Source organism: Dendropsophus ebraccatus, chromosome 5 (assembly GCF_027789765.1).
Source record: "Dendropsophus ebraccatus isolate aDenEbr1 chromosome 5, aDenEbr1.pat, whole genome shotgun sequence".
Lineage (NCBI taxonomy): Eukaryota > Metazoa > Chordata > Amphibia > Anura > Hylidae > Dendropsophus > Dendropsophus ebraccatus.
Window position 1 is genome coordinate 5,143,263 of NC_091458.1, and position 27,782 is coordinate 5,171,044.

At 46.5% G+C, this 27,782-nt stretch overlaps 1 protein-coding gene and 1 long non-coding RNA gene across 2 annotated transcripts; both read left to right on the forward strand.

The window, feature by feature from the left end:
* Window positions 1–11,757: 11,757 nt before the first annotated feature.
* On the forward strand, window positions 11,758–15,062 carry LOC138792203 (uncharacterized). The gene is made up of 3 exons (XR_011363108.1): window positions 11,758–12,304; window positions 14,690–14,790; window positions 14,902–15,062. It is a non-coding gene; the product is annotated as an uncharacterized lncRNA (long non-coding RNA).
* Window positions 15,063–16,672: 1,610 nt separating this feature from the next.
* On the forward strand, window positions 16,673–27,430 carry LOC138792200 (zinc finger protein 271-like). Its single transcript, XM_069969343.1, has 3 exons — window positions 16,673–16,840; window positions 16,949–17,128; window positions 24,976–27,430. The coding sequence occupies exons 1-3, from the start codon at window positions 16,774–16,776 to the stop codon at window positions 26,871–26,873; spliced, it is 2,145 nt and encodes a 714-aa protein (XP_069825444.1). The 5' UTR covers window positions 16,673–16,773; the 3' UTR covers window positions 26,874–27,430.
* The last annotated feature ends 352 nt before the right edge of the window (window positions 27,431–27,782 follow it).

Below are 27,782 nucleotides of genomic sequence, written 5' to 3' on the forward strand. Positions count from 1 at the left end.
TTTTAAGAAACTTTGTAATTGGGTTTATTAGCCAAATCTGCCATTATCTGCATGTAAAAAGCCTTTTCCCAGGTCCCCCCCTCCTTCCTCTTTTTCATCCACTCTGAAAAATCAGAAAATTGTGACTTGTTGCAGGAGTCGTCCCCTGTCTGTTCTATGGAGAGGGGAGGGGGGAGGAGGAAGGAGGGAGTTAGCCGGCAGCAGAAAGCAGATAACAGAGGATTACAGGCACAGAGCTGGGTGACAGCTGTAATCTGAGCTCAGACAGGTCACTGGTGACTGTCACAGGAGATATCCCCTGAGGGATTTGTAGATTAACTCTTTGTTGTCCTGTTTTGGTCTTTTCTTTAGCTCTCTCCATAGGAGAACAATGAAGACAGGGGGGAGAGCTTCAAACTGCTTTTTCATGATAAAAATGCATTTTTCGGATAATAAACCCAATTACAAAGTTTCTTAAAATCGCCTGGACTATTGATTTCTGCAAAAAAAAAATTTCACGACAGTGACACTTTAAAGCAATTGGGGGATATATATGCTCCTGTTTCAATACGTCATTAAGGAAACATTCCTGCTGTGGGGAACAAGAACAGAGCAGCCAAAGGAAACAGCTGGAGGTGAGAGAGAAAGAGAAACTTTGAGAGACAGTTTGTCAGGTGCCCCCTCAGGAAAGGGCCCGCACACTTACAGCCAGTGGGAATCCTAAAGACCAACACCCTAAGTGGACAGACTTGGCTGTAAAAGGGAGAAGAGTTAACGCAGGCCTCGGCACCCATCTTCCTGAAATTCGGGGGGTAAGCTTTACTAGGACCCCTGGATACCTCTGGGACCCGAAAGTTGTGGCCTAAGGCCCGGCCCAGTAACCTAAGCAGGAAGCCCCTAGCAGACTGGAAGGGAATACAGACTCAAGCACCATTAGGGAAGAGGATCACAGGATCACAGTGCCCACCAGCGTCCCACACGTACAGACAGACCAGGATCTGAGGCAGATTCGTCTCTCCACACACCACCAGACTCTCCACAAGCGCAGTAACTCAGTCAAAGCCGCCAGTATTCGCTGCTGTATACCAAAGGACTGTATACCATCTGCACGTCTACCAGTCAAGGAGTTGTTGTTACACTGCCTCCCTCCTTGTCTCCATGTTGTCCTGGTTATCTGCACCACACCACCATCAAGGGCCATTGTACCGGACAGCAGTATTTGGGGTTGGCCCCGGGGGAACTACAGGTCCACACCATTGACCACCTTACACACAGGTGCAGCCCCCCTTCAGGAATCCCTGCAGTAGCCCACAGGAGAGAGAGAGTCATCCCCGGGAAGCGCCAGAGAGTCCCCCTGTACCTGCGGAAGCCCTCGTGCCCACCTGTGACCGTGACAAGATCCAGCCATCCTGCAGGTACAGCACACTCTCCCTCTGCAGCCCTCAGTGCATCCACTCACAGAGGAGCTCAGCGCCACACTCAGGAGAGACTACTGCCATCATCATTCTCTCCTCATTCCCCTCACTCTCTTCCAAGCACCCCGGCACGTTGCATTATGATTCAAGAGACTGCGTGAAGTTGAGCACCACCTCTTAGTTGCATGATTACGCCATCCTCAGCCTTTCTGTATATCACCTGCCATTGAATTGATTGCCTTAGCTAGTAGTGCCGAGACTACTTCTGATTGCATGCACCTGCCTGAACAAGGACCGTGTTCACACAGTGTATTGAACAACAGCCGTGGAAATAATTGACCTACTTGGAAACAACAACCGGAAATAATTGACAGTTCACACACAGTATGGCTGTCTTGTGGCCATAGTGTGACTGAGAATCAATGCTTAAAGGGGTATTCCAGGATATTTTGACATTTACTCTACAGATTAGTCTTGTAATAAAATTAATTTGGCTCATTAGTTTCTATTACGAATTTTGTCTCTTTCTCGCAATTTTTACATGAGTCACGTGGTCCTGTGACGTCACCGAACCGGAAGAGTGCTGACTTGCCGACTCAGCCGGCCTCTAGTTAGTTATTCACTTAGCAGGCTTCAGAGCCTTACAAACGGCCCTCCCTGAGCACGGGACGTCACATGACGCCCTGTTCCAGAGCTGGCCTGTCAGTGTAATCACCTCAATCCCTCCCTGTGTAATGATTGCGGACCCCTCAGCCCCGGCCCCCCTCCCTGTGTAATGATTGCGCCCCCCTCTCTCTGTAAATCATTGCGGACCCCCCGGCCGCGCCCCCCCCCCCCTCTCTGTAATGATTGCGGACCCCTCCCGGCCGCGTCCCCCATCCCTGTGTAAACATTACGATATACAGATCACCTGGTGTAAGCCTGTTGCATCGCTGGACCCGATTTCGGCGCCTTTTTCAAGCAGCTATCCTCAGCTGACAGGCGCTCTGTGTGAGGCAGGAGAGATTCCTTTCCTGCTTCGTACAGAGCGCCTATAGATCGCCCAATACAACTCAGCTGACAGGCGCTCTGTACGAAGCAGGAAAGGAATCTCTCCTGCCTCACACAGAGCGCCTGTCAGCTGAGGATAGCTGCTTGAAAAAGGCGCCGAAATCGGGTCCAGCGATGCAACAGGCTTACACCAGGGGGTGAGTGATCTGTATATCGTAATGTTTACACAGGGATGGGGGACGCGGCCGGGAGGGGTCCGCAATCATTACAGAGAGGGGGGGGGGGGCGCGGCCGGGGGGTCCGCAATGATTTACAGAGAGAGGGGGGCGCAATCATTACACAGGGAGGGATTGAGGTGATTACACTGACAGGCCAGCTCTGGAACAGGGCGTCATGTGACGTCCCGTGCTCAGGGAGGGCCGTTTGTAAGGCTCTGAAGCCTGCTAAGTGAATAACTAACTAGAGGCCGGCTGAGTCGGCAAGTCAGCACTCTTCCAGTTCGGTGACGTCACAGGACCACGTGACTCATGTAAAAATTGCGAGAAAGAGACAAAATTCGTAATAGAAACTAATGAGACAAATTGATTATATTACAAGACTAATCTGTAGAGTAAATGTCAAAATATCCTGGAATACCCCTTTAAGGTTCTGCCCAATGACCCTGCTGATGTGCCCCAGAAGTTCCTTACCGGACGACTGCAGGGCTGTGACTCATTCTCCTCTTCTCCCCCACATTCTGTAGATTGCTCCTATGCTAATCAGGAGCATTTGGGGCGTCACCTGATGGCAATCTGATGCAACGTAATGAAGGGAGATGGAACTCCCAAAACGTTTAATTGCTTTTTATGTACGTTTTTACTGATTTTGTCCAAAAAGTCAGTCATTTTATGTTTTATACTCCACTCGTTGTGAAGGAATTTTTGGCAGCGCAGGTACTTTTTTCTTCTTTCCGGTCCATAGAGAGTCAGTTTTGGCCATATGCCACTAACTGAAGACTGCGCTGAGTGTTTAGCCAACTCTTTAAGGCATGGGTCTCAAACTCAATTTACCCGGGGGCCGCTGGAGGTAGAGTCTGGGTGAGGCTGGGCCGCATCAGGTTCTCCACAAGAAGGGGACTGGGGGGTGACACAGGGGACTGGGGGGAGCAGGGGGGTGACAGAGGGGACTGGGGGGAGCAGGGGGGTGACACAGGGGACTGGGGGTGACAGAGGGGACTGGGGGTCTCTGAGAGGGGACTGGGGGTGACACAGGGGACTGGGGGGTGACAGAGGGGACTGGGGGGAGCAGGGGGGTGACAGAGGGGACTGGGGGGAGCAGGGGGGTGACACGGGACTGGGGGTCTCTGAGAGGGGACTGGGGGTGACACAGGGGAGCTGGGGGGAGCAGGGGATGACAGAGGGGAGCTGGGGGGTGACACAGGGGACTGGGGGGAGCAGGGAGGTGACACAGGGGACTGGGGGTGACAAAGGGGACTGGGGGTCTCTGAGAGGGGACTGGGGGAGCAGGGGGTGACACAGGGGACTGGGGGTCTCTGAGAGGGGACTGGGGGTGACAAAGGGGACTGGGGGTCTCTGAGAGGGGACTGGGGGGAGCAGGGGGTGACAGAGAACTGGGGGGAGCAGGGGGTGACAGAGAACTGGGGGGAGCAGGGGGTGACACAGGGGACTGGGGGTCTCTGAGAGGGGACTGGGGGTGACACAGGGGACTGGGGGTGACACAGGGGGCTGGGAGTCTCTGAGAGGGCACTGGGGGGGTGACACAGGGGACTGGGGGAGCTGGGGGTCACTGAGAAGGGACTGGGGGAGCTGAGCACACACCCCTCCTTCTCCTCTCACCCCCTGCACCGGCTCTCTCCTCTCAGCCACACATGCAGCTCCTCGATCTCTGGAGGAGGAGGCCGCGGGGACTGCAGGGTGAGGTGATAGCATCGCTGCAAGTCCTGGGGCTGTAAAGCAGGATCGGGGGTCTGCACTGCATCCCCCATCCTGCTGAACAGCCCCAGGACTTGCAGCAATGCGATCACCTTTCAGTCCCCGTGGCCTCCTCCAGAGACCGGGGAGCTGCATGTGCGGCAGGGACGCTAGGGGGCGGCGGCTGTAGGCCTCCGCAAGGCTCACCTGCCCCGCACCGCCGCCGCACACCTCTCCTCCCACCACCGCTGCCGCCGCCGCCCACCTCTCCGTCATCTTCGGGAGGCCGGCCGAACAGCTGCAGCCGTCTCTGATGCCGGCCCCCCACTGCTGCGTCATCAGCTGCTCAGCCGTGATTGGCTGAGCACAAAGTTAAGCTCAGCCAATCGCGGCTGAGCAGCTGATGAGGGCCGCACTTACAGGAAAGCTACCATTGAGATGGGGGCCGCAAACTAGTGTCCCGAGGGCTGCAGTTGGCCCGCGGACCGCGAGTTTGAGACCCCTGCTTTAAGGGGTTATCCACCTAAGAGCAAAAAAAAAAAGACTCCCAAATCTAGCTGGTCTCACCAAGCCCCGTGATTATTTTGAGCCGTCTCCTGCTGCCATTTAAGTTTTTCTAAAAGCTGATCTGTATCCAAGATGGAGCGTCGGACTCACCATTCATTCTCTATGAGCGTTGGACCCATCTCAGCGGCGCGATCAAGTAAGTATGAGGGGCTCTAGCGGGGGGTCGGGAGCCTGTCACCCCGGCATCAGGGGTCACAGGTCCTCTTTAAGTACTTATAATATCATTAGTGCTAGTTACATCATCTGTCCTTCACACATCAACAAAGTCGCAAGTGGTGAATAAAAACATCAGTGGCAAATCGGCGCAGGACAGAGAACAAATTATCTCCAAGAACATAATACAGTGGTGCCTTGGATTAGGGACGGTGCTTGTAATCCAAATCCACTCTTAAACCAAAGCAAATTTTCCCATAAGAAATCATAGAAATGCAAACAATTGGTTCCACACACCAAAAATAATGATTTATTATTCTGAATAACATGTAAAACTAATGAAACAAACAATAAGAAACAGAATAAGTTACTGTACAGTAATGGAGAGGATGGGAAACACAAGGGCTGAGAGAGACTGCAGGGAGCAGGAAGGAATGAGCAGGACAGATGTGGGCACAGTATGGCAGCACTCTCTGTCCGGGGAGAGAGGGGTTACAGCTATGAAGAGATTACCCCGACAGTCCTGTCCCCTGATGTAAGCCCCAGCCTGAAGTGGATCTGCTATGATTTGGAAGGTGAGGGAGATTTCCTGGGTCAGAATACAGGGCTGTAGACCCCGCTATGCAGATCATGCCCCCCCGCCACTCCCCCTCCCACCCAGTTCAGGGAGCTCTTAAACCAAAGCAATGCTCTTCAACCAAGTCACAATTTAAAAAAAACTGTGAGCTCTTAAACCAAAACGCTCTTAAACCAAGTTACTTTTAAACCAAGGTACCACTGTCATAAAACTTCTACTGGGGAGAGGCTACTAGCGATGTGACAGAGACCAAGTCCTGGGCCTACACTATGGAAGATCCTGGGCCTACACTATGGAAGCCTCCTGGGCCTACACTATGGAAGCCTCCTGGGCCTACACTATGGAAGCCTCCTAGGCCTACACTATGGAAGCCTCCTGGGCCTACACTATTGAAGCCTCCTGGGCCTACACTATGGAAGCCTCCTGGGCCTACACTATGGAAGCCTCCTGGGCCTACACTATGGAAGCCTCCTGGGCCTACACTATGGAAGCCTCCTGGGCCTACACTATGGAAGCCTCCTGGGCCTACACTATGGAAGCTTCCTGGGCCTACACTATGGAAGCCTCCTGGGCCTACACTATGGAAGTTTCCTGGGCCCACACTATGGAAGCGTCCTGGGCCTACACTATGGAAGCCTCCTGGGCCTACACTATGGAAGCCTCCTGGGCCTACACTATGGAAGCCTCCTGGGTCTACACTATGGAAGCGTCCTGGGCCTACACTATGGAAGCCTCCTGGGCCTACACTATGGAAGCCTCCTGGGCCTGAATCAGTAAAAGCTTTCTTCAAACTTTATGGATGACCTAGAAGTCTCATGTATACGGTCATCTGAGTCATCCATCGGTGAAGGACTTTCAAAGGTGTGAAACGGAGACTATCCTATACCTGACACACAAAATGGCGGCCAATATACTTCAAATAGTCACAATTTAGTCCTAGCATTACAGCTGAGGTCCTTACAGTAATGACACTGTCTTTCTATACATGGCCTCAATACCACAATAGATTTCTCCTTCATCACAGAAGACTGTTTCCATGTACTGTCCAGTCTTCCTCCAGGTGACCAGGGAACTCTGAAAGTGCCACGGATACAACATTCCTCCGACTTCCAGAGGAGGCACTATCCTCAAAAGGTGAAAGCTGGCGTGAAACACATGACACGGACAGCACTATGGATGATAAGCCCATGAAGGGCCTGTCATAAGATAAAAAGGCAGCAGGGGGCGCTTATGTCCTTTTATTTATTTTTACTGTTCAGCGGTAGTATATAATCCTCAGTTGCAGAACGTTTCGCTGCCGATCTATCCTTTACAGGTGGCACAGAAGGGGGATCACTGTGTGCAGTGCAGTAATAGAGTAACATGTGATGGCGGTATATACTGACACTGTATAGTAAGTGTGTACAGTGCAGTAATAGAGTAACATGTGATAGCGGTATATACTGACACTGTATAGTGTGTACAGTGCAGTAATAGAGTAACGTGATGGCGGTATACACTTACACTGTATAGTAAGTGTGTACAGCGCAGTAATAGAGTAACATGTGATGGCGGTATATACTGACACTGTATAGTAAGTGTGTACAGTGCAGTAATAGAGTAACGTGATGGCGGTATATACTGACACTGTATAGTAAGTGTGTACAGTGCAGTAATAGAGTAACATGTGATGGCGGTATATACTGACACTGTATAGTAAGTGTGTACAATGCAGTAATAGAGTAACATGTGATGGCGGTATATACTGACACTGTATAGTAAGTGTGTACAGTGCAGTAATAGAGTAACATGTGATGGCGGTATATACTGACACTGTATAGTGTGTACAGAGCAGTAATAGAGTAACATGTGATGGCGGTATATACTGACACTGTATAGTGTGTACAGTGCAGTAATAGAGTAACATGTGATGGCGGTATATACTGACACTGTATAGTATGTACAGAGCAGTAATAGAGTAACATGTGATGGCGGTATATACTGACACTGTATAGTAAGTGTGTACAGTGCAGTAATAGAGTAACATGTGATGGCGGTATATACTGACACTGTATAGTGTGTACAGTGCAGTAATAGAGTAACATGTGATGGCGGTATATACTGACACTGTATAGTGTGTACAGTGCAGTAATAGAGTAACATGTGATGGCGGTATATACTGACACTGTATAGTGTGTACAGCGCAGTAATAGAGTAACATGTGATGGCGGTATATACTGACACTGTATAGTGTGTACAGTGCAGTAATAGAGTAACATGTGATGGCGGTATATACTGACACTGTATAGTGTGTACAGTGCAGTAATACAGTAACATGTGATGGTGGTATATACTGACACTGTATAGTGTGTACAGCGCAGTAATAGAGTAACATGTGATGGCGGTATATACTGACACTGTATAGTGTGTACAGTGCAGTAATAGAGTAACATGTGATGCGGTATATACTGACACTGTATAGTGTGTACAGTGCAGTAATAGAGTAACATGTGATGGCGGTATATACTGACACTGTATAGTAAGTGTGTACAGAGCAGTAATAGAGTAACATGTGATGGCGGTATATACTGACACTGTATAGTGTGTACAGTGCAGTAATAGAGTAACATGTGATGGCGGTATATACTGACACTGTATAGTGTGTACAGTACAGTAATAGAGTAACATGTGATGACGGTATATACTGACACTGTATAGTAAGTGTGTACAGTGCAGTAATAGAGTAACATGTGATGGCGGTATATACTGACACTGTATAGTGTGTACAGAGCAGTAATAGAGTAACATGTGATGGCGGTATATACTGACACTATAGTGTGTACAGTGCAGTAATAGAGTAACATGTGATGGCGGTATATACTGACACTGTATAGTGTGTACAGTGCAGTAATAGAGTAACATGTGATGGCGGTATATACTGACACTGTATAGTGTGTACAGTGCAGTAATAGAGTAACATGTGATGACGGTATATACTGACACTGTATAGTAAGTGTGTACAGTGCAGTAATAGAGTAACATGTGATGGCGGTATATACTGACACTGTATAGTAAGTGTGTACAGTGCAGTAATAGAGTAACACGTGATGGCGGTATATACTGACACTGTATAGTAAGTGTGTACAGTGCAGTAATAGAGTAACATGTGATGGCGGTATATACTGACACTGTATAGTATAGTGTGTACAGTACAGTAATAGAGTAACATGTAATGGCGGTATATACTGACACTGTATAGTGTGTACAGTACAGTAATAGAGTAACATGTGATGCGGTATATACTGACACTGTATAGTGTGTACAGAGCAGTAATAGAGTAACATGTGATGGCGGTATATACTGACACTGTATAGTAAGTGTGTACAATGCAGTAATAGAGTAACATGTGATGGCGGTATATACTGACACTGTATAGTATAGTGTGTACAGTACAGTAATAGAGTAACATGTAATGGCGGTATATACTGACACTGTATAGTGTGTACAGTACAGTAATAGAGTAACATGTGATGGCGGTATATACTGACACTGTATAGTAAGTGTGTACAGTGCAGTAATAGAGTAACATGTGATGGCGGTATATACTGACACTATAGTGTGTACAGTACAGTAATAGAGTAACATGTGATGGCGGTATATACTGACACTGTATAGTGTGTACAGTGCAGTAATAGAGTAACATGTGATGGCGGTATATACTGACACTGTATAGTAAGTGTGTACAGTGCAGTAATAGAGTAACATGTGATGGCGGTATATACTGACACTGTATAGTAAGTGTGTACAGAGCAGTAATAGAGTAACATGTGATGGCGGTATATACTGACACTGTATAGTGTGTACAGTACAGTAATAGAGTAACATGTAATGGCGGTATATACTGACACTGTATAGTGTGTACAGTACAGTAATAGAGTAACATGTGATGGCGGTATATACTGACACTGCACTGTACACACTTATTATACAGTGTCACATATACCTGGTAAATTCCAGAATAACCTGCCATATATCTGCAGTTATTGAGCTGTTCTCATAGTGTTAGGACAGCTAGAGGTCACTAGATGGCGCTATATATATATATATGTGTGTGTGTGTATGTATATATATATATATATATATATATATATATATATATTCATATATACATACACTACCGTTCAAAAGTTTGGGGTCACATTGAAATGTCCTTATTTTTGAAGGAAAAGCACTGTACTTTTCAATGAAGATAACTTTAAAAGACAACTCCCGCGGGACCCCCCCCCCCCAAAAAAAACAAAAAACACACAGACACCATACTCACCATCCCTCCGGTGACGATCGCCACTCCATTCACCCTCCGTCCGCCTCACCGTCACCTGTGTCCGCCGTCCAGCGATGTTTCTGACTTCCGGGTCCATGAGAGAGAAAAGGCTGCCAGTGCGCCAATCAGGGCTGAGCAAGCTGGAAGCCATGTGATGCGCTCCAGCCAATGAAAAGGCTGCTGGTGCGCATGTGCACCAGCAGCCTATTCCGTCCCATTCACTCTCTATGAAGACGCCGAGGTGGAAGAAGACCCGGACCGCCCCCCCGGTTCTGACGTCGTCGTCACCAGATGCCGCCCGGGAGAAGAGGACCGTGACAATCGTAATAGGTAATGTATACATTCTTTAACTTCCAGCGGGGGGGGGGGGGGGAGGGTCGGGGCTCTAGAAGGGGGGAAGGGGGCCAGACCGAGTATTTAACCACATTACAAAGTTATATAACTTTGTAATGTGCGTTAAATAAGCTAAAAAAATTTTTGTGGGAGTTGTCCTTTAAACTAGTCCTAACTTTAAAAAAACCCACTCTTTACATTGCTAATGTGGTAAATGACTATTTTAGCTGCAAATGTCTGGTTTTTGGTGCATTATCTACATAGGTGTATAGAGGTCCATTTCCAGCAACTATCACTCCAGTCTTCTAATGGTACAATGTGTTTGCTCATTGGCTCAGAAGGCTAATTGATGATTAGAAAACCCTTGTACAATCATGTTCACACATCTGAAAACAGTCTAGCTCGTTACAGAAGCTACAAAACTGACCTTCCTTTGAGCAGACTGAGTTTCTGGAGCATCACATTTGTGGGGTCAATTAAACGCTCAAAATGGCCAGAAAAAGAGAACTTTCATCTGAAACTCCACAGTCTATTCTTGTTCTTAGAAATGAAGGCTATTCCATGCGAGAAATTGCTAAGAAATTGAAGATTTCCTACAATGGTGTGTACTACTCCCTTCAGAGGACAGCACAAACAGGCTCTAACCAGAGTAGAAAAAGAAGTGGGAGGCCGAGTTGCACAACTAAGCAAGAAGATAAGCACATTAGAGTCTCTAGTTTGAGAAACAGATAAAAAGAAAAAGATTAAGATGGGCAAAAGAAGACAGACATTGGACAGAGGAAGACTGGAAAAAAGTGTTGTGGACGGATGAATCCAAGTTTGAGGTGTTTGGATGACAAAGAAGAAGGTTTGTGAGACGCAGAAGAAATGAGAAGATGCTGGAAGAATGCCTGACGCCATCTGTTATACATGGTGGAGGTCATGTGATGGTCTGGGGTTGGTGCTGGTAAGGTGGGAGATTTGTACAGGGTAATAGGGATTGTGAATAAGGAAGGCCATCACTCTGCACCGCCATGCCATACCCAGTGGGCAGCGCTTGGTTGGAGCCAATTTCATCCTACAACAGGACAATGACCCTAAACACCTCCAAATTGTGCAAGAACTATTTCCAGCAGAAGCAGCAGCTGGTATTCTATCATAGGTAATGGAGGGGCCAGCGCAGTCACCAGATCACCACCCCATTGAGCTGTTGTGGGAGCAGCTGGACCGTATGGTACGCCAGAAGTGCCCATCCAACCAATCCAACTTGTGGGAGCTGCTTCTAGAAGCGTGGGGGGCAATTTCTCCAGCTTACCCCAACAGATTAATAGCTAGAATGCCAAAGGTGTGCAATGCTGGAATTGCTGCAAAAGGAGGATTCTGGGACGGAAGCAAAGTGTGATGGAAGAACAATGTTATTTCACATACAAATCATCATTTCTAACCTTGTCAATGTCTTGTCTCTATTTTCTATTCATTTCACAACGTATGGTGGAGAAGAAGTGTGACTTTTCATGGAAAACACTAAATTGTTTGGGTGACCCCAAACTTTTGAACGGTAGTGTATATTTATACAATTCCTGCAGTTCCCGGCATAGTGTTAGGATAGCTAGAGGTCACTAGATGGCGCTATTACATATATACAATTCCTGCAGTTCCCGGCATAGTGTCAGTCTATACTGAGGCCGGCATTCTCCTCGCTTTATGGCGTGCTGCTATTTCCTGTCCCTTTCCTCCTTGTTCCTTATTCTCCTGGTAATACATGGGGATGAGATGGAAATGATGGCGACATTGAGTGCGGACATTATATGGCGTCACCATCTCTGGGGATTGTTACCGTCCTCTAGTGTCTATAGGATTATATGGTGACCTGTGTAATACATGAGCTGTCATTCGGATTCCTGTCAGTGTGACCATGCGGGGGCGCTATTGCTTGTGCGGCTATAGAGAGCGGACTGATTAACTATCCGAGGACCGAGGGGCAGTCGTGTGTTCTCATGTAGGTTGTAGCTGACTCCTCCCACCCATGTGACTGATCACATGACTGTGACATCATCAAAGGTCCTTAGAACAGTCGAAATCTTCTTTACACAGAGAGGTTAGTGATGAGAAGTGAGATTTGTATTAATTGTTATACTGTGTGTAGTTATATATATATATATATATAGTGTGAATCATATCTAGTATTTATCAATAGAATGTGATAAATTGTATATGTATGATGTGTATACATAACACATAATAGCGTAGACCCTTATTCTGACCAGCAGATAATGTCCAGTGTTACTAGCGTGAGCAGCACGAGCAGCAGGTAGGTCCTGGTAGGTGTCACAGGTATCTGGAGCCATGCTGACTGCATCCCACAGCTGCTGAGGGTCCACAGAGACAACACCCCCATCCAGGTCCCATAGCTGCTCAATCGGGGCAGAGTGTAGGGAATTGGGGGCCAGGGTAGTACTGGGAAGTTGTGGTCATGCTCTTCTTATCAATGGCGCACATTTCCAGCTGTGTCATATGTCGCATTGTCTTGCTGGAGGATCCCATCTGCCCCAGGGGAGACGATCAGCAAGTATGGGTTTATGTGATCTGCGGGATTCGGCTGAGAGTACCTTCCACATGGATGAGTGACCCTGGGAACTCTTTGAGAAAATCCCCAAACCATAACGCTGCCCCCACCAGCTTGTGTTCTTCCAGCAATGGCAGCAGGGTGTTTGTTCTCCGATGTTTCTCCCCTGACATGCCAACATATATCCATCCACTCCATAAAGAAGTAATGGACTCAGAAAAGGCAGTCCTTTACAAAACAGCAGAAAAGACAAATATTTACCAACCAGCGGAGAAGACAGCCCTTTACCAACCAGCGGAGAAGACAGACCTTTACCAACCAGCGGAGAAGACAACCCTTTACCAACCAGCAGAGAAGACAGCCCTTTACCAATCATTGGAGAAGACAGCCCTTTACCAACCAGGGGGGAAAACAACCCTTTACCAATCATTGGAGAAGACAGCCCTTTACCAACCAGCGGAGAAGACAACCCTTTACCAACCAGCAGAGAAGACAACCCTTTACCAACCAGCGGAGAAGACAACCCTTTACCAATCATTGGAGAAGACAACCCTTTACCAACCAGCGGAGAAGACAACCCTTTACCAACCAGCAGAGAAGACAACCCTTTACCAACCAGCGGAGAAGACAACCCTTTACCAACCAGCAGAGAAGACAACCCTTTACCAACCAGCGGAGAAGACAGCCCTTTACCAACCAGCGGAGAAGACAGCCCTTTACCAACCAGCAGAGAAGACAGCCCTTTACCAATCATTGGAGAAGACAGCCCTTTACCAACCAGGGGGGAAAACAACCCTTTACCAATCATTGGAGAAGACAGCCCTTTACCAACCAGCGGAGAAGACAACCCTTTACCAACCAGCAGAGAAGACAACCCTTTACCAACCAGCGGAGAAGACAGCCCTTTACCAACCAGAGGAGAAGACAGCCCTTAACCAACCAGCAGAGAAGACAACCCTTTACCAATCATTGGAGAAGACAACCCTTTACCAACCAGCGGAGAAGACAACCCTTTACCAACCAGCAGAGAAGACAACCCTTTACCAACCAGCAGAGAAGACAACCCTTTACCAACCAGCAGAGAAGACAACCCTTTACCAACCAGCAGAGAAGACAACCCTTTACCAACCAGCGGAGAAGACAGCCCTTTACCAACCAGCGGAGAAGACAGCCCTTTACCAACCAGCAGAGAAGACAACCCTTTACCAACCAGCGGAGAAGACAGCCCTTTACCAACCAGCAGAGAAGACAACCCTTTACCAACCAGCGGAGAAGACAGCCCTTTACCAACCAGCAGAGAAGACAGCCCTTTACCAACCAGCGGAGAAGACAGCCCTTTACCAACCAGCAGAGAAGACAACCCTTTACCAAAAAGCAAAGGAGACCGCCCTTTACCAACCAGCAGAGAAGACAGCCCTTTACCAAAAAGCAAAGGAGACAACCCTTTACCAACCAGCGGGGGAAAAATACCTCTACCAACCAGAGGAGAAGACAACCCTTTACCAACCAGCAAAGTCCAATTCCGAAACTTCTGGAAATGCTAAAGACTTTTCTACAGATATTTTTCTATGATACCTTCGTAGTTGACATTCACCTCTCACATCAACGAAACCTAGTGTCCCAGTTTCTACATCACTTATTCACAATGTGACCATTTGTCCCCTCACCACAACCGCATGAGAAAGATTCACACTGCTCAGTGTCAGAAACACCTCCACTCAAAAGCAATAATCATCCCTCTGATAAATTACGAGAGATATGTGTGCAAGCGATCACACCTTATCCACCCAAAAAGCTGCTCACAACACGTGACTCCTTCATGACTGACTCCACTGTATATGAGTCTATTTCAGCTGCCTTTCTATTAGGGGGAAGGGGCTGTCTCCAGGTGTTATATGTCTCTTTCTTTCCCTCCAGTTATTCTCCTGACTGACCTCCTAAGAATGGAGGAGAGAGATGAGATGGCGGAGAGAATATTACACATGGCCCTAGAGATCATCTCCCTGCTGAGCGGAGAGGTGAGGGATTCTGGGAGCTCCCGCCTCATGGCTCCTGTCTCTTAATAAAGCACGGACATGGCTGGAGAGGTGACGGGATAAAGTGACATCACTGTCTCTCTCCATACACAGGATAACATGGTGGTGAGGAAGAGGAGGGATGAGGAGGAAGGATGGAGCAGGGACCAGGGTCCTATATCACTGCTGCCTCCACATCACTCACTGATACAGAAGGGAAACAGTCATCAGGAGATCCTGGAACTCATCAACAAGATGGCTGAGCTGCTGACTGGAGAGGTGAGCAGGAGGAGGAGGAGGCAGCTGCTGACTGGAGAGGCGAGGGGGAGGGGGAGACAGCTGCTGACTAGAGAGGTGAGCAGGAGGAGGAGGAGGCAGCTGCTGACTGGAGAGGTGAGCAGGAGGAGGAGGAGGAAGCTGCTGACTGGAGAGGTGAGCAGGAGGAGGAGGAGGCAGCTGCTGACTGGAGAGGTGAGCACTGCTGGGGATGTCAGGAGGAGGAGGAGGAGGCAGCTGCTGACTGGAGTCTTGTATGGGGCAGGAGGTAATAGGAAATTGTCAGCATGTTGCTCACCACATGCAGCATCTTGTAGTCTCTCCCTGGTCATTAATTATATTTGCTCCGCAACAGTTTCAGATTTGTATCATTGTGTTTCTCAGGTTCCTATAAGGTGTCAGGACGTCACCGTCTATTTCTCCATGGAGGAGTGGGAGTATGTAGAAGGACACAAGGATGTGTACAAGGAGGCCATGATGGAGGATCAGCCGCCCCTTCTCATCAGTGACCCCCCAAGGCTGGAGAAGGCGGGAGACATGATGGCGGCCAGGATATTAGAGCTCACCCTAGAGATAATCCACCTGATCACCGGAGAGGTGAGCCATGCGTCACATCCCCTCCCTCTTATCCCTATAGATAATACAGGGAGATGACTGGAGAGGGGAAGGATTGTTAGACTCTCTGTAGTGATCAGTGTCTCACCATACACAGGATTACACAGTAGTGAAGAAGTGGTGTGGTGAGTGTGTGGCGCCCCCTGTGTCAGGAGGCTGGAGCAGCAGCCCCATCACAGATCCTCCACCTCCATCACTGATCCATGAGCAGAAGATCCTAGAACTGACCACCAGGATGACTGAGCTCCTGACTGGAGAGGTGAGCAATGCTGCTGGGAATGCTGGGACATATAACACCAAGGTGGGAGGTGTCTGGAGGATGACGCCATCATTGTGTGTGTCAGGTTCCTATAAGGTGTCAGGACGTCACCGTCTATTTCTCCATGGAGGAGTGGGAGTATGTAGAAGGACACAAGGATGTGTACAAGGAGGCCATGATGGAGGATCAGCCGCCCCTCACATCACCGGGTAAGAGGAGACCTACTGACATTACTGCCGGCACAGGCTGCCACTGGCGGCCATATTGTAGACTTATTACTGCCATGTGCAGTGATACTTTCCTAGGTTCTTCATACATTACATTAGACCTGTATATTTGTTGTATACATCAAACATATCTATAGTTCTGTATTTACCCAACAGGGATTTATAGCCTTTATATGCTCATTTATAACTGCACAGTGCTATAGACAACAGAGTTTAAATTGACACTTGGACACAAGATGACTTTTAATGGTACAGTGTAAATGTCATTTTTAGCTATTGAAAAATATTATTGAAAACAATGATATTGATTGACTAATGGTTCAGCTGCAGTAAGTCATACAGTAGATGACCTGAGACCTCACTTCTTTACATTCTATCTCTGCGTTTCTGTAGTGTCTCTTGGAGCAGAACATGACATTTGAGGCCTGATACATAGGTGTAGGGTATATAGAGGAGTATACGGGAGGTCTTGTATTCAGTCCCTGTGTCTTCCCTACAGATGGATCCAGGAGGAGAAATCCAGCAGAGAGATGTCCCCGTCCTCTGTATTCCCAGGACTGTCCGGAGGGAAATCACAGGATTAAAGAGGAAGAAGAAGAAGAAGAGAGGATGAGGAGCGATCCCCGGTGTATGAGTGAGGTGAAGGAGGAGGAGACGCCGGGAGAAGCTACCCCAGGTATGGTATAATGGAGTTACACAGGGAAAACACAGGTGGTGAAAAGTGTATGGTATATAGAGGAGTATACGGGAGGTCTTGTACTCAGTCCCTGTGTCTCCCCTACAGATGAATCCAGGAGGAGAAATCCAGCAGAGAGATGTCCCCGTCCTCTGTATTCCCAGGACTGTCCGGAGGAAAATCACAGGATTAAAGAGGAGGATGAAGAAGAAGAAGAGAGGATGAGGAGCGATCCCCGGTGTATGAGTGAGGTGAAGGAGGAGGAGACGCCGGGAGCTGCTACCCCAGGTATGGTATAATGGACATTGTCTTGATTTTACATGCACATGATCTTTCAGGTTTTTAATATGCAGCATTTCCCAGTGTATCGGTGCAGTTTCTTAGTCCATAGACTTGTAGTGAATATACTAACCTGTTAGCTTAGCTCCAATGTGGGAATCTTTTCATTCCTCATCATCCTCAGCAACATTTATGGGTTGAGGATTCTAACCGATTAGAAAAAAAAAACTTCTTAAAGGCAACAAGTAAGTAAATGGCTGATGGGATCGTAGTCTCTATACTATAAAACATTACTCCTAGAGATGAGCGGAACTCCAAAAATTAATTTCAGGACGATCTGCTGGGAATCAGCTGTCAATTCGATTGCTGATTCTGCAAAGGGACCAGCCCGGCTAGTGAACTCGTGTAAGCATAGCAGCTGCTTATGTACAGAAGCACCACTGCCTGTTGTCAGGTGATTTCTGTCTCTAGTAACAGACCCAGTATAGGACACAAGACATTACATCTGCTCTGTACCTCTGCCCTGCAAAGGGGAGAAAGCCTGAGTTATGCACCTGAGAGCAGGGCTAAACATGTATATGTCGCAGGGAAATGATGAAAATAGGGATTTGATCAAAGGTAGATGATCAGGTCACGGAATATGTTAAAATAACAACTCAGTGGGGTGAATTCCCTAAAGAAAGTAAGTGATTTGATCAAATCCTTTAACTGTTTTAGTGAAAAGATGAAATAAACAAGTCCAATAAACAATGTTTACCTCATTGCTCCTCTCCAGCGTCTGTGCCGGCAATAAACAAGTTTTACCTCACCGCTCCCCTCCGGCATCTGTGCCGGCAATAAACAAGTTTTACCTCACCGCTCCCCTCCGGCATCTGTGCCGGCAATAAACAAGTTTTACCTCACCGCTCCCCTCCGGCATCTGTGCCGGCAATAAACAAGTTTTACCTCACCGCTCCCCTCCGGCATCTGTGCCGGCAATAAACAAGTTTTACCTCACCGCTCCCCTCCGGCATCTGTGCCGGCAATAAACAAGTTTTACCTTACCGCTCCTCTTCGGCATCCATTTTCATCATTTCCCTGCAAGGTTTTACCTCACCACTCCCCTCCGGCGTCCATGCCGGTCAGCACTGTGCTTTTGACTTGACACACACTGTAGCGCCCAAACAATACCCGAGAAATGTTGCGCGCATTTTTATTTTTGTTTTCTATATTTCTAGTTTTAGCAAGTACCTACCAAAGAAAAATGGGTTCAGATATAGAAAAAAATCAAACTCTGACCGAATTTGTATCTGAAGTAGAGTTTAATGAAACTATCAGGACGTTTTTGAACAAGCGGAACGATAAAGAAAAACCTTTGTGGACTTGTGAGAGGATAGAAGAAGCTATCACGGTCATTGAACAATTTCAGCTAGCACCACTACTTAAACTACAACGGACGCAGAAACAGTACTATTATAGAAAAAAATATGATGTTATGGAAGTAGGTCCTGAAAAATCTTTGATTTTGAAGAGAAAATCTGACTTTGATCCAGTTGTGGAAATAGTGCCAATGGAAAATTTCTACCACATACTTCGGGAAATTCACGAGTCAACTGGCCACGGAGGAAGAGATAAAATGCTGTATAGTCTGAAATCGAGATACCTAATACCGACTTCAGTTGTTCTGGAGTTTTTAAAGCTGTGCACCATATGTCAAGCTAAAAAAAGAATTCCAAAAAAAGGAAAGGTTGTTTGCCCAATTGTATCTAGCGACATGAATCGTGGCCAAGTCAATTTAATAGACTTACAGTCGACCCCAGATGGAAACTACAAATGGCTATTACACTACCAGGACCTTACCACGAAATTCAGCTTTCTTCGACCATTGACTTCAAAAATATCTGCTGAAGTAGCAATGGAGCTATTAAAAATCTTTTTAGAAGTAGCTTGTCCTCATATACTACAAAGCGACAACGGCCGTGAGTTCACCGCTGCTGTCATACGAGAATTAACAATCCTGTGGCCAACCTGCAAGATTGTAAATGGTAGGCCTAGACATCCAGCTAGTCAAGGGGCTGTCGAGCGACCAAATCAAGAGGTTGAAGCTATGTTACGTGCTTGGCTAATCGACAATGACACAACAAATTGGGCTATAGGTTGTTACTTTGTTCAATTCCAAAAGAATTCCTCTTTTCATCCAACCATTAAACGATCACCGTACAAAGCTTTATTTGGAACAGAACCAAAAACAGGACTCCAATCTAGTCAGATTTCCAAAGAGCTGCTCGAAAAACTTGTTACTGAAGAGGACTTGGATCTGCTTCTTAAACAGCAGGACTATGACATTATAGTAACACCTGAAGACTTTCTTGGAGAGCAGCAGCTTCCTTGGGGAACAACAACCACGCTTCCACTTCCAAAGATCTACCAGCATCTGAACTAATTACAATGCTTCAACTTCAGATCATCTATCAATAACTTCAGCTCCAACAGTTAAACCATCTGTAGTGTTATCAGAAGGGGAAGCAGCTGTCAGTGACAGTAAAGCATGTTGTGAATCTACTGTGACAATTGTAAAAATGCAATATGTGGGAATACAGTGGGAGAAGAAGGATATGGATCGAAAATCCTCTGCCAAATAAAAAGAGACGCTAAAGCTTAAAGGGAAAATGCTGCAAAACACCTGAAAAAAATTGAAAGAAATGTAAAGACGTGTCAGTGGATTCCACAGTTGTGGTGTATGAACGTAAGGTAGATAGAGGCCTGTTAGATGGGAATACCATTGTGGGGATTGGATTAGATATCAAAAATAATTGATACCAAATTGGTAACTTAGTGGGAATTATAAAAGATTGGCTTCCTAGAAACTACACCATGTACTGAAACCGTTCCCCGGACTAAGTCTGCGTGAGATTGCAGGAAATGAGCCTCGTTTGGAGGTCAAGGATTTAGGAGGTGAGCAATCCAAAATACAATGGAAAACAAAAAAGTGCTTGTAAAAAAGGGACGTATTCAGTAATTCAAGACAAAGCCACAAACGAACGACGTTTTCCTAAAAATGAATGAAGGTGATTATTTATTACATTCACTAAAACTTTCTTAGCTTAGCTGCCTGTTTCTTTTGTTAGTTTTGATGATATCATTTGTGTTTCAATGACTATTGTTGCATGACTTACTAAATAAAGATGGAGCCGGGCGACTCCCGACTTTTGTTTCATCTTGTCACTTCACCAGTTTAGGGATTCGATCAGATCACTTACTTTCTTTAAGGAAATCTCCCCACAGAGCTGTTACTTTAACATCTTGCGTGACTTGATCATCTAACTTTGGGATTTGATCAAATCCCTATTTTCCTCATTTCCCTGCGACACTTATAACAAGGTGAAAGCATGCGGGAAGCCGCTTTACTTTATATTTCATGGAATGATAACAAAAGCATGAAATGGACGCACCTCAAGATTGCCGCCATTAAAGTTTATAGTGCGCTCTAAGAATCAAACACCCTGACACACTGATGGTTAAAGAGGACCTGTCACCCCCAGTGCCGGGGTGACAGGCTCCCGACCCCCCGCTAGAGCACCTTATACGTACCTGATCGCGCCGGGTCCTGCTTCTTGAGACGGTCGGGTGACTGAGATTTCAGCGCCTGAATCCCGGCGCGCACTCCTGAGATGAGTCCAACTCTCATAGAGAATGAATGGGGAGTCCGACGCTCCGTCATTCTCTATGAGCACTGGACTCATCTCAGGAGCGTGATCAGGTATGTATAAGGTGCTCTAGCGGGGGGTCGGGAGCCTGTCACCCCGTCACGGGGGGTGACAGGTTCCCTTTAAGGTGGATCTCCTTTATTCAAAGATGGCAGCCAGTTTATATACCCTGGAGGAGGGCGTTCTTCTACTAAGGCTCGTGTCAGTACTTCATTGGCTGAGGTACGAGAAGAGTTACTTGCATAGCACTATTGTTACTTATATAAGCTGTAATTACGAATGTAATATCACTACGTGTTTAGAAGGTCAGCGCCATATTGTAATGGCTTCACTGTATATACAAAATATCACATCCTTAACAGTCCCCTCTTTGAAACCATTATCAAAAGCAGATGACCTTTATCCCTAGGCCAAAGGGCTAACAATCTGTCCCACTGTGTGTGTGCTTTGAGGTCCTCACCACTTTGGAGCCAACCTATCTCTAGCAGATAGGCTGCCTCTTACTGGGCTTATACAAAGGAAAGTCAGAGGTCTATTCCTGTCTAATATGGAATGTATTCAGGTGGCTTCGCTTCTTCTTTGTCTGGGAAAAGCTGGATCTATCTTTTCCCAGCACCCGGGGAGGAGCGGCACGGAGTGGACCAGACGTCAAGGCCCGCAGACTGATGAGCAGAATTCAGATAGGAACAGAGTGATTCGCTTTGTTCCTACTGTAGATTGCCTTATCTTTAATAATCACCCATTAGTGCAATTCCTAAATTAAAATGCAATCTGAGGTTAGCACAGTCAATTTGGCTCAAGACGAGCTCCACATGCAGACATTTATTGAGGACGTCAGTGTTTCAGAGTATCCAGTGGTGTACTTACCATGGAGGCAGACCACGCAACTGCTATGGGGCCCAGGCAGCAGGGGGGCCCCGCCTGGCAGAGCGTGTGCAGTGAGGCAGGGGAGTGTTTGTTTTGGTGGTCTCCCTGCCGGGTTAGCTCCTTCGGTGGTGTGGTAGCTGAATGGGCCTAAGGTCACTTGGGCACTTGTCACTGTTGCCTGGAGTAGTGTAGGACCTACCCCGGACACTCTGGCGCATCACCAGCACAAAAAAGAAAATAACCCAAGTGTACAGATGTGTGTGGATGCAGGTGCACAAGAAAGAGGCCAGTGCTTTAGTAAAATAGAACAGTTTACTTAGGAGAACGTTGTGCAATACAAGGAAGGTACTTGTGGTAGTAATACAGTCCAGTGCAATACATAAGATACAATCTTGCAAGAGGCTCAGGTACTCATAGTTGAGGTAGAGACAATGGGGGAGATTTATCAAAGGGTGTAAAATTTAGACTGGTGCAAACTGCCCACAGCAACCAATCACAGCTCAGCTTCCAGCTCTGGTGAAAGGAAAGAGGAGCTGTGATTGGTTGCTGTGGCCAGTTTGCACCAGTCTAAATTTTACGCCTTTTGATAAATCTCCCCCGATGTGTTTTGAGTAAGAAAGTGCTTTGCATTAGAGAGGATAGAGGAGAGGGGTTGCCAGAGGGGCCTTGTCCAATGTACAAATGTACTCTACCGGAACAATAGAGGTGTGTAGAAGAAGAAAGTAGAGAATACTCATACTCACAGATGACTTAGTCTGACCGCCTTTGCTCCTACAGAGACCTGTGTGTCATCCTCTCACTGAATCCAAACTACAACTAACTCCAACTGAACTAACTCCTCCCACCAGGAGCTAGGTACTAACTACAGGGGTCCTTCTAACCCTCTCTGTGATTGGTGGGCTGAGTGTGTGCAGAGAGAAAGGAAGGAGGGGGGGGGGGGTTGTCTTTCACATACACTACCCCCTAGACACTAGGATAATAAGGCCCATACAATTTTTTGCTATGGGGCCCCATGAATCTTAGTTATGCCCATGAGTGTGTCCCTCTCCAAAGAGAATTCTCGTAATGTGGCAGACAAGCAGCGTTTCTTAGCATTGACACCCGTGATGAACAGCCGCATGTGGCGCTCATCTTAGGCGGTGAGACTGCGCTAACCTGGGACTGCATCTACACATATGGACATTGCACCCATGGGGGATTATGCTTTTGTTATCATTATGTGGAATATAAAGCAAAACGGCCAAGCATCGGAAAGCTGATCGTTGGTGGAAATCTCTTAACTGCTCGTTAATCGCTTAACTGCCAATGACGAGAGATGATTTTTTCTTTTAAACGATTGGTGTTTTCACGAGAGGATAAATCACTGGTTAATGCGATCGTAATTGCGTTTCGTAAATATTCCCAATTGCGTTCTGTGAATATTCGTAATTGTGTTCGTCTCTATATACTGTGAAGGAAAACACATAGCGATTATAGTGTAAAGATTCGCTATAACGCTCACTAACTAAACCAGCGATTTAGAAGCAAACGATTCTGAGTTTATTACATTCACCAATTACTGTTATGAACGTCCATTTTTCTTCGTTCTATGGTAGCTAATCGTTCCTCGGGCGACCTACACGGCATGTTTTATCTGCAAACGACTTAGTAGACAAACAGAAGTGCGGACGATCGGCAAACTACTAACGATTTTTCGACGTGTTGAAAGACTATTAACGACTTTTTGTTCGTGTTTTGATCAGTGGGTGCTATTACACAAAGATTATAGCTCATTTTCAGTCATTATAGTACATTTTTAAAGATAATCGCTCCGTGTAATAGAGTCTAAAGACTTGAGAACGATTAACAATGATTTTGTAGTCAACTCAAAAGAAAAAAAAGAAGATTATTTTTTTAACGATGTTTTGCACAATAATCGTCCCGTGTTAAAGCTGGTGTAGGTGATGTTAGTGCTGAGGAGCTGGTGTAGGGGATGTCAGTGCTGAGGAGCTGGTGTAGGTGATGTCAGTGCTGAGGAACTGGTGTAGGGGGTGTTAGTGCTGAGGAGCTGGTGTAGGTGATGCCAGTACTGACGAGCTGGTGTAGGGGATGTCAGTGCTGAGGAGCTGGTGTAGGGGATGTCAGTGCTGAGGAGCTGGTGTAGGGGATGTCAGTGCTGAGGAGCTGGTGTAGGTGATGCCAGTACTGAGGAGCTGGTGTAGGTGGTGCCAGTGCTGAGGAGCTGGTGTAGGTGATGCCATTACTGAGGAGCTGGTGTAGGGGGTGTCAGTGCTGAGGAGCTGGTGTAGGGGATGTTAGTGCTGAAGAGCTGGTGTAGGTGATTCCAGTGCTGAGTAGCTGGTGTAGGGGATGTCAGTGCTGAGGAGCTGGTGTAGGTGATGCCAGTACTGAGGAGCTCATGTAGGTGATGCCAGTGCTGAGGAGCTGGTGTAGGTGATGTCAGTGCTGAGGAGCTGGTGTAGGGGATGTCAGTGCTGAGGAGCTGGTGTAGGGGATGTCAGTGCTGAGGAGCTGGTGTAGGGGATGTCAGTGCTGAGGAGCTGGTGCAGGTGATGTCAGTGCTGAGGAGCTGGTGCAGGTGATGTCAGTGCTGAGGAGCTGGTGTAGGGGATGTCAGTGCTGAGGAGCTGGTGTAGGGGATGTCAGTGCTGAGGAGCTGGTGCAGGTGATGTCAGTGCTGAGGAGCTGGTGCAGGTGATGTCAGTGCTGAGGAGCTGGTGTAGGGGATGTCAGTGCTGAGGAGCTGGTGTAGGTGATGCCAGTGCTGAGGAACTGGTGTAGCGTATGTCAGTGCTGAGGAGCTGGTGTAGGTGATGCCAGTACTGAGGAGCTGGTGCAGGTGATGTCAGTGCTAAGAAGCTGGTGTAGGTGATGTCAGTGCTGAGAAGCTGGTGTAGGAGATGTCAGTGCTGAGAAGCTGGTGTAGGAGATGTCAGTGCTGAGGAGCTGGTGTAGATGATGCCAGTGCTGAGGAGCAAGTGTAGGTGATGCCAGTACTGACGAGCTGGTGTAGGGGATGTCAGTGCTGAGGAGCTGGTGTAGGGGATGTCAGTGCTGAGGAGCTGGTGTAGGGGATGTCAGTGCTGAGGAGCTGGTGCAGGTGATGTCAGTGCTTAGGAGCTGGTGTAGGAGATGTCAGTGCTGAGGAGCTGGTGTAGGGGATGTCAGTGCTGAGGAGCTGGTGTAGGGGATGTCAGTGCTGAGGAGCTGGTGTAGGTGATGCCAGTTCTGAGGAGCTGGTGTAGGATTTGCCTGCCTTGTGGTTGGAAAAAAAGTTACAGAATTTATTTTTAATCCCAACAGAAAATTCCATTAGACAGACTGATGAAGATTTCATTTCACCACTAAATTATAAAGTAGAAGATGAAGAAGTGGAGCAGCACTCCTCAGGAGAAACCCGCCGGGACCTTACTGTACATCCAGGAGGTCACAGGACAGATCTATCATATAATCCCCCTAATCATGAGGAACCTTCTCCTGACCCATCACCGGTTGTCACCACAAGGACAGATCAGACAGACCGGAAAAGGTTTCATTGTGGTGAATGTGGGAAAGTGTTTACAAAAAACTCAGACCTCGCAACGCACAGAAGAAGTCACACAGGGGAGACCTATTCATGTTCACTATGTGGGAAATGTTTTACAAATAAATCAGAGCTTGTGTCACATGAGAGACTGCACACAGCTGAGTATCCATATTCATGTTCAGAATGTGGGGAACGTTTTGCTCAGAAAGCTGATTTTCTTAAACATCAGGAATCTCACTCAGCAGAGAGGCCGTTTCCATGTCCTCAATGTGGGAAATGTTTTACATCACAACAGCGTCTTATTACTCATGAGCAAGGTCACGCAGGGGAGAAGCCATATTCATGTTCAGAATGTGAGAGATGCTTTACGATAAAATCAAATCTTATAAAGCATGTGAGAATTCATAGAGGAGAAAAACCATATTCATGTTTAGAATGTGGAAAATGTTTTGTAGAAAAATCACAGCTCGTTACACATGTGAAAAGTCACGTAGGAAGGAAACATTATGCTTGTTCACAATGTGGGAAATGTTATATAGGGAAATCACAGCTTGCTAAACATGAGAGTCGACACGCAGAAGAAAAACCTTATTCATGTTCAGAATGTGGGAAATGTTTTACAGATAAACCATATTTTATTATACATATGAGAATTCACACAGGAGAGAAGCCATATTCGTGTTCAGAATGTGGCAAATGTTTTACAAGTAAATTAAATCTTCTTAAACATGAGAGAATTCACACAGGGAAGAAGCCATATGTATGTTCAGAATGTGGGAAATCTTTTACAAATAAATCAGATTGTGCTAGACATGAGAGAACTCACACAGGAGAAAAACCCTTTTCTTGTACAGAATGTGGAAAATGTTTTACAGATAAAAAGTATTTTGCTAGACATGAACTAATTCATACAGGAGAAAAGCCATATTCATGTTTAGAATGTGGGAAATGTTTTACAAATAAATCTAATCTTCTTACACACAAGAGGAGTCATACAGGAGATAAACCATATTCATGTTCAGAATGTGGTAAAACTTTTAAAAATAAATCAAATCTTTATACACATATTAGAATTCACACAGGAGAGAAGCCGTATTCATGTACAGAATGTAAAAAATATTTTACAGATAAAAAATATTTTGTTAGACATATGAGAATTCACTCTGAAGAGAAGCTGTATTCATGTTTAGAATGTGGGAAATGTTTTACAGATAAATCCAATCTTCTTATACATGAGAGAGTTCACACAGGAGAAAAGCCCTATTCATGTTCCGAATGTGGTAAATCTTATACATATAAATCGAGTCTTGTTACACATGAGAGAATACACACAGGAGAGAAGCCCTATTCATGTTCAGAATGTGGAAAAGATTTTAGGTGCAAAGCCTATCTTGCGAAACATGAGAGAATTCACACGGGGAAGAAGCCTTATTCATGTTCAGAATGTGATAAATGTTTTAAAACTAAAACAGAACTGGTTATCCATGAGCGAAGAAGTCACACAGGAGAGAAGCCGTATTCATGCTCAGAATGTGGGAAATGTTTTGCAGATAAATCAAGTCTTGGTATACATGAGAGAATTCACACAGGAGAGAAGCCATATTCATGTTTAGAATGTGGAAAATGTTTTACATGTAAAGGCAGTCTTATTAAACATGAGAAAATTCACACGTGAGTTAAGTTCAGTTACTATTCAGAATGTAGGAAATGTTTTACCTATAAAACGGATCCTCTTAGCCTTGAGAGACTTTACACAGGAGAGAAGTCTTTTAGCACTGGCGTTTACTGACGTAAGCTGTAAGGAACGCCAGTGAACTCCTGCTCAGTGTCACAGGGGAGGGGCCATGGCAGCTTCCAGTGACCCTCACCACGCCCCCTCCTGTCCAGACCAGTATGACGGAGAGTCTGCGCCTGGTCACTTTTCATAGGAATCTCGATAGTTTGCTTTACAAAATCAAAAATTATATAAACATTTGGCAAAGCCGAGGAGTAGTGTTGAATTTTGGAGGACGGACCCTTAGCAAGAACCATCAGGTATTACAATGAGGCCTACAATGTGACTTCTAGTGATGCTGCCTGATGGATATAGCACGCTGTCACGCTGCGGGGGTTCTCTTCTGCGGGGGGAGACGGTGTATATCAGTGTTTTATTTTCTGTTCCTTTTATTGCACTTCTGTATAGTATAACCCGTTCCCTCTATTCTATGTGTGGACATACTGCAGATGCTTTCTATGGTTTTTATGTTTTATATGTTTTATCACTTTGACAAAATAAAAGCAACTTTTACTAAATAAATAGTTCTTTTAACTTGGCTGAGTTGTTCCCTTCTGAGCAATGCGTTTCAGTGTAGTCTCCTTCCAGACTTCTCTTGGAGGTGAGAACACTTAGGGCCACATGTATCATCCGGCGGACAGATGATTTTTGGCGGAAAGTGCCGATTTGCGTATTTTATACGCAAATGGCCGATTTGCGAATAAAATAATCGCAAATCGGCACTTTCCGCCGAGTACGCCAGGGGGCGGAAAGGGGGCGGAAAGTAGGCGGGAAGTGGGCGGAACGGAGGGCGCGGACTCAGAGTCCGCG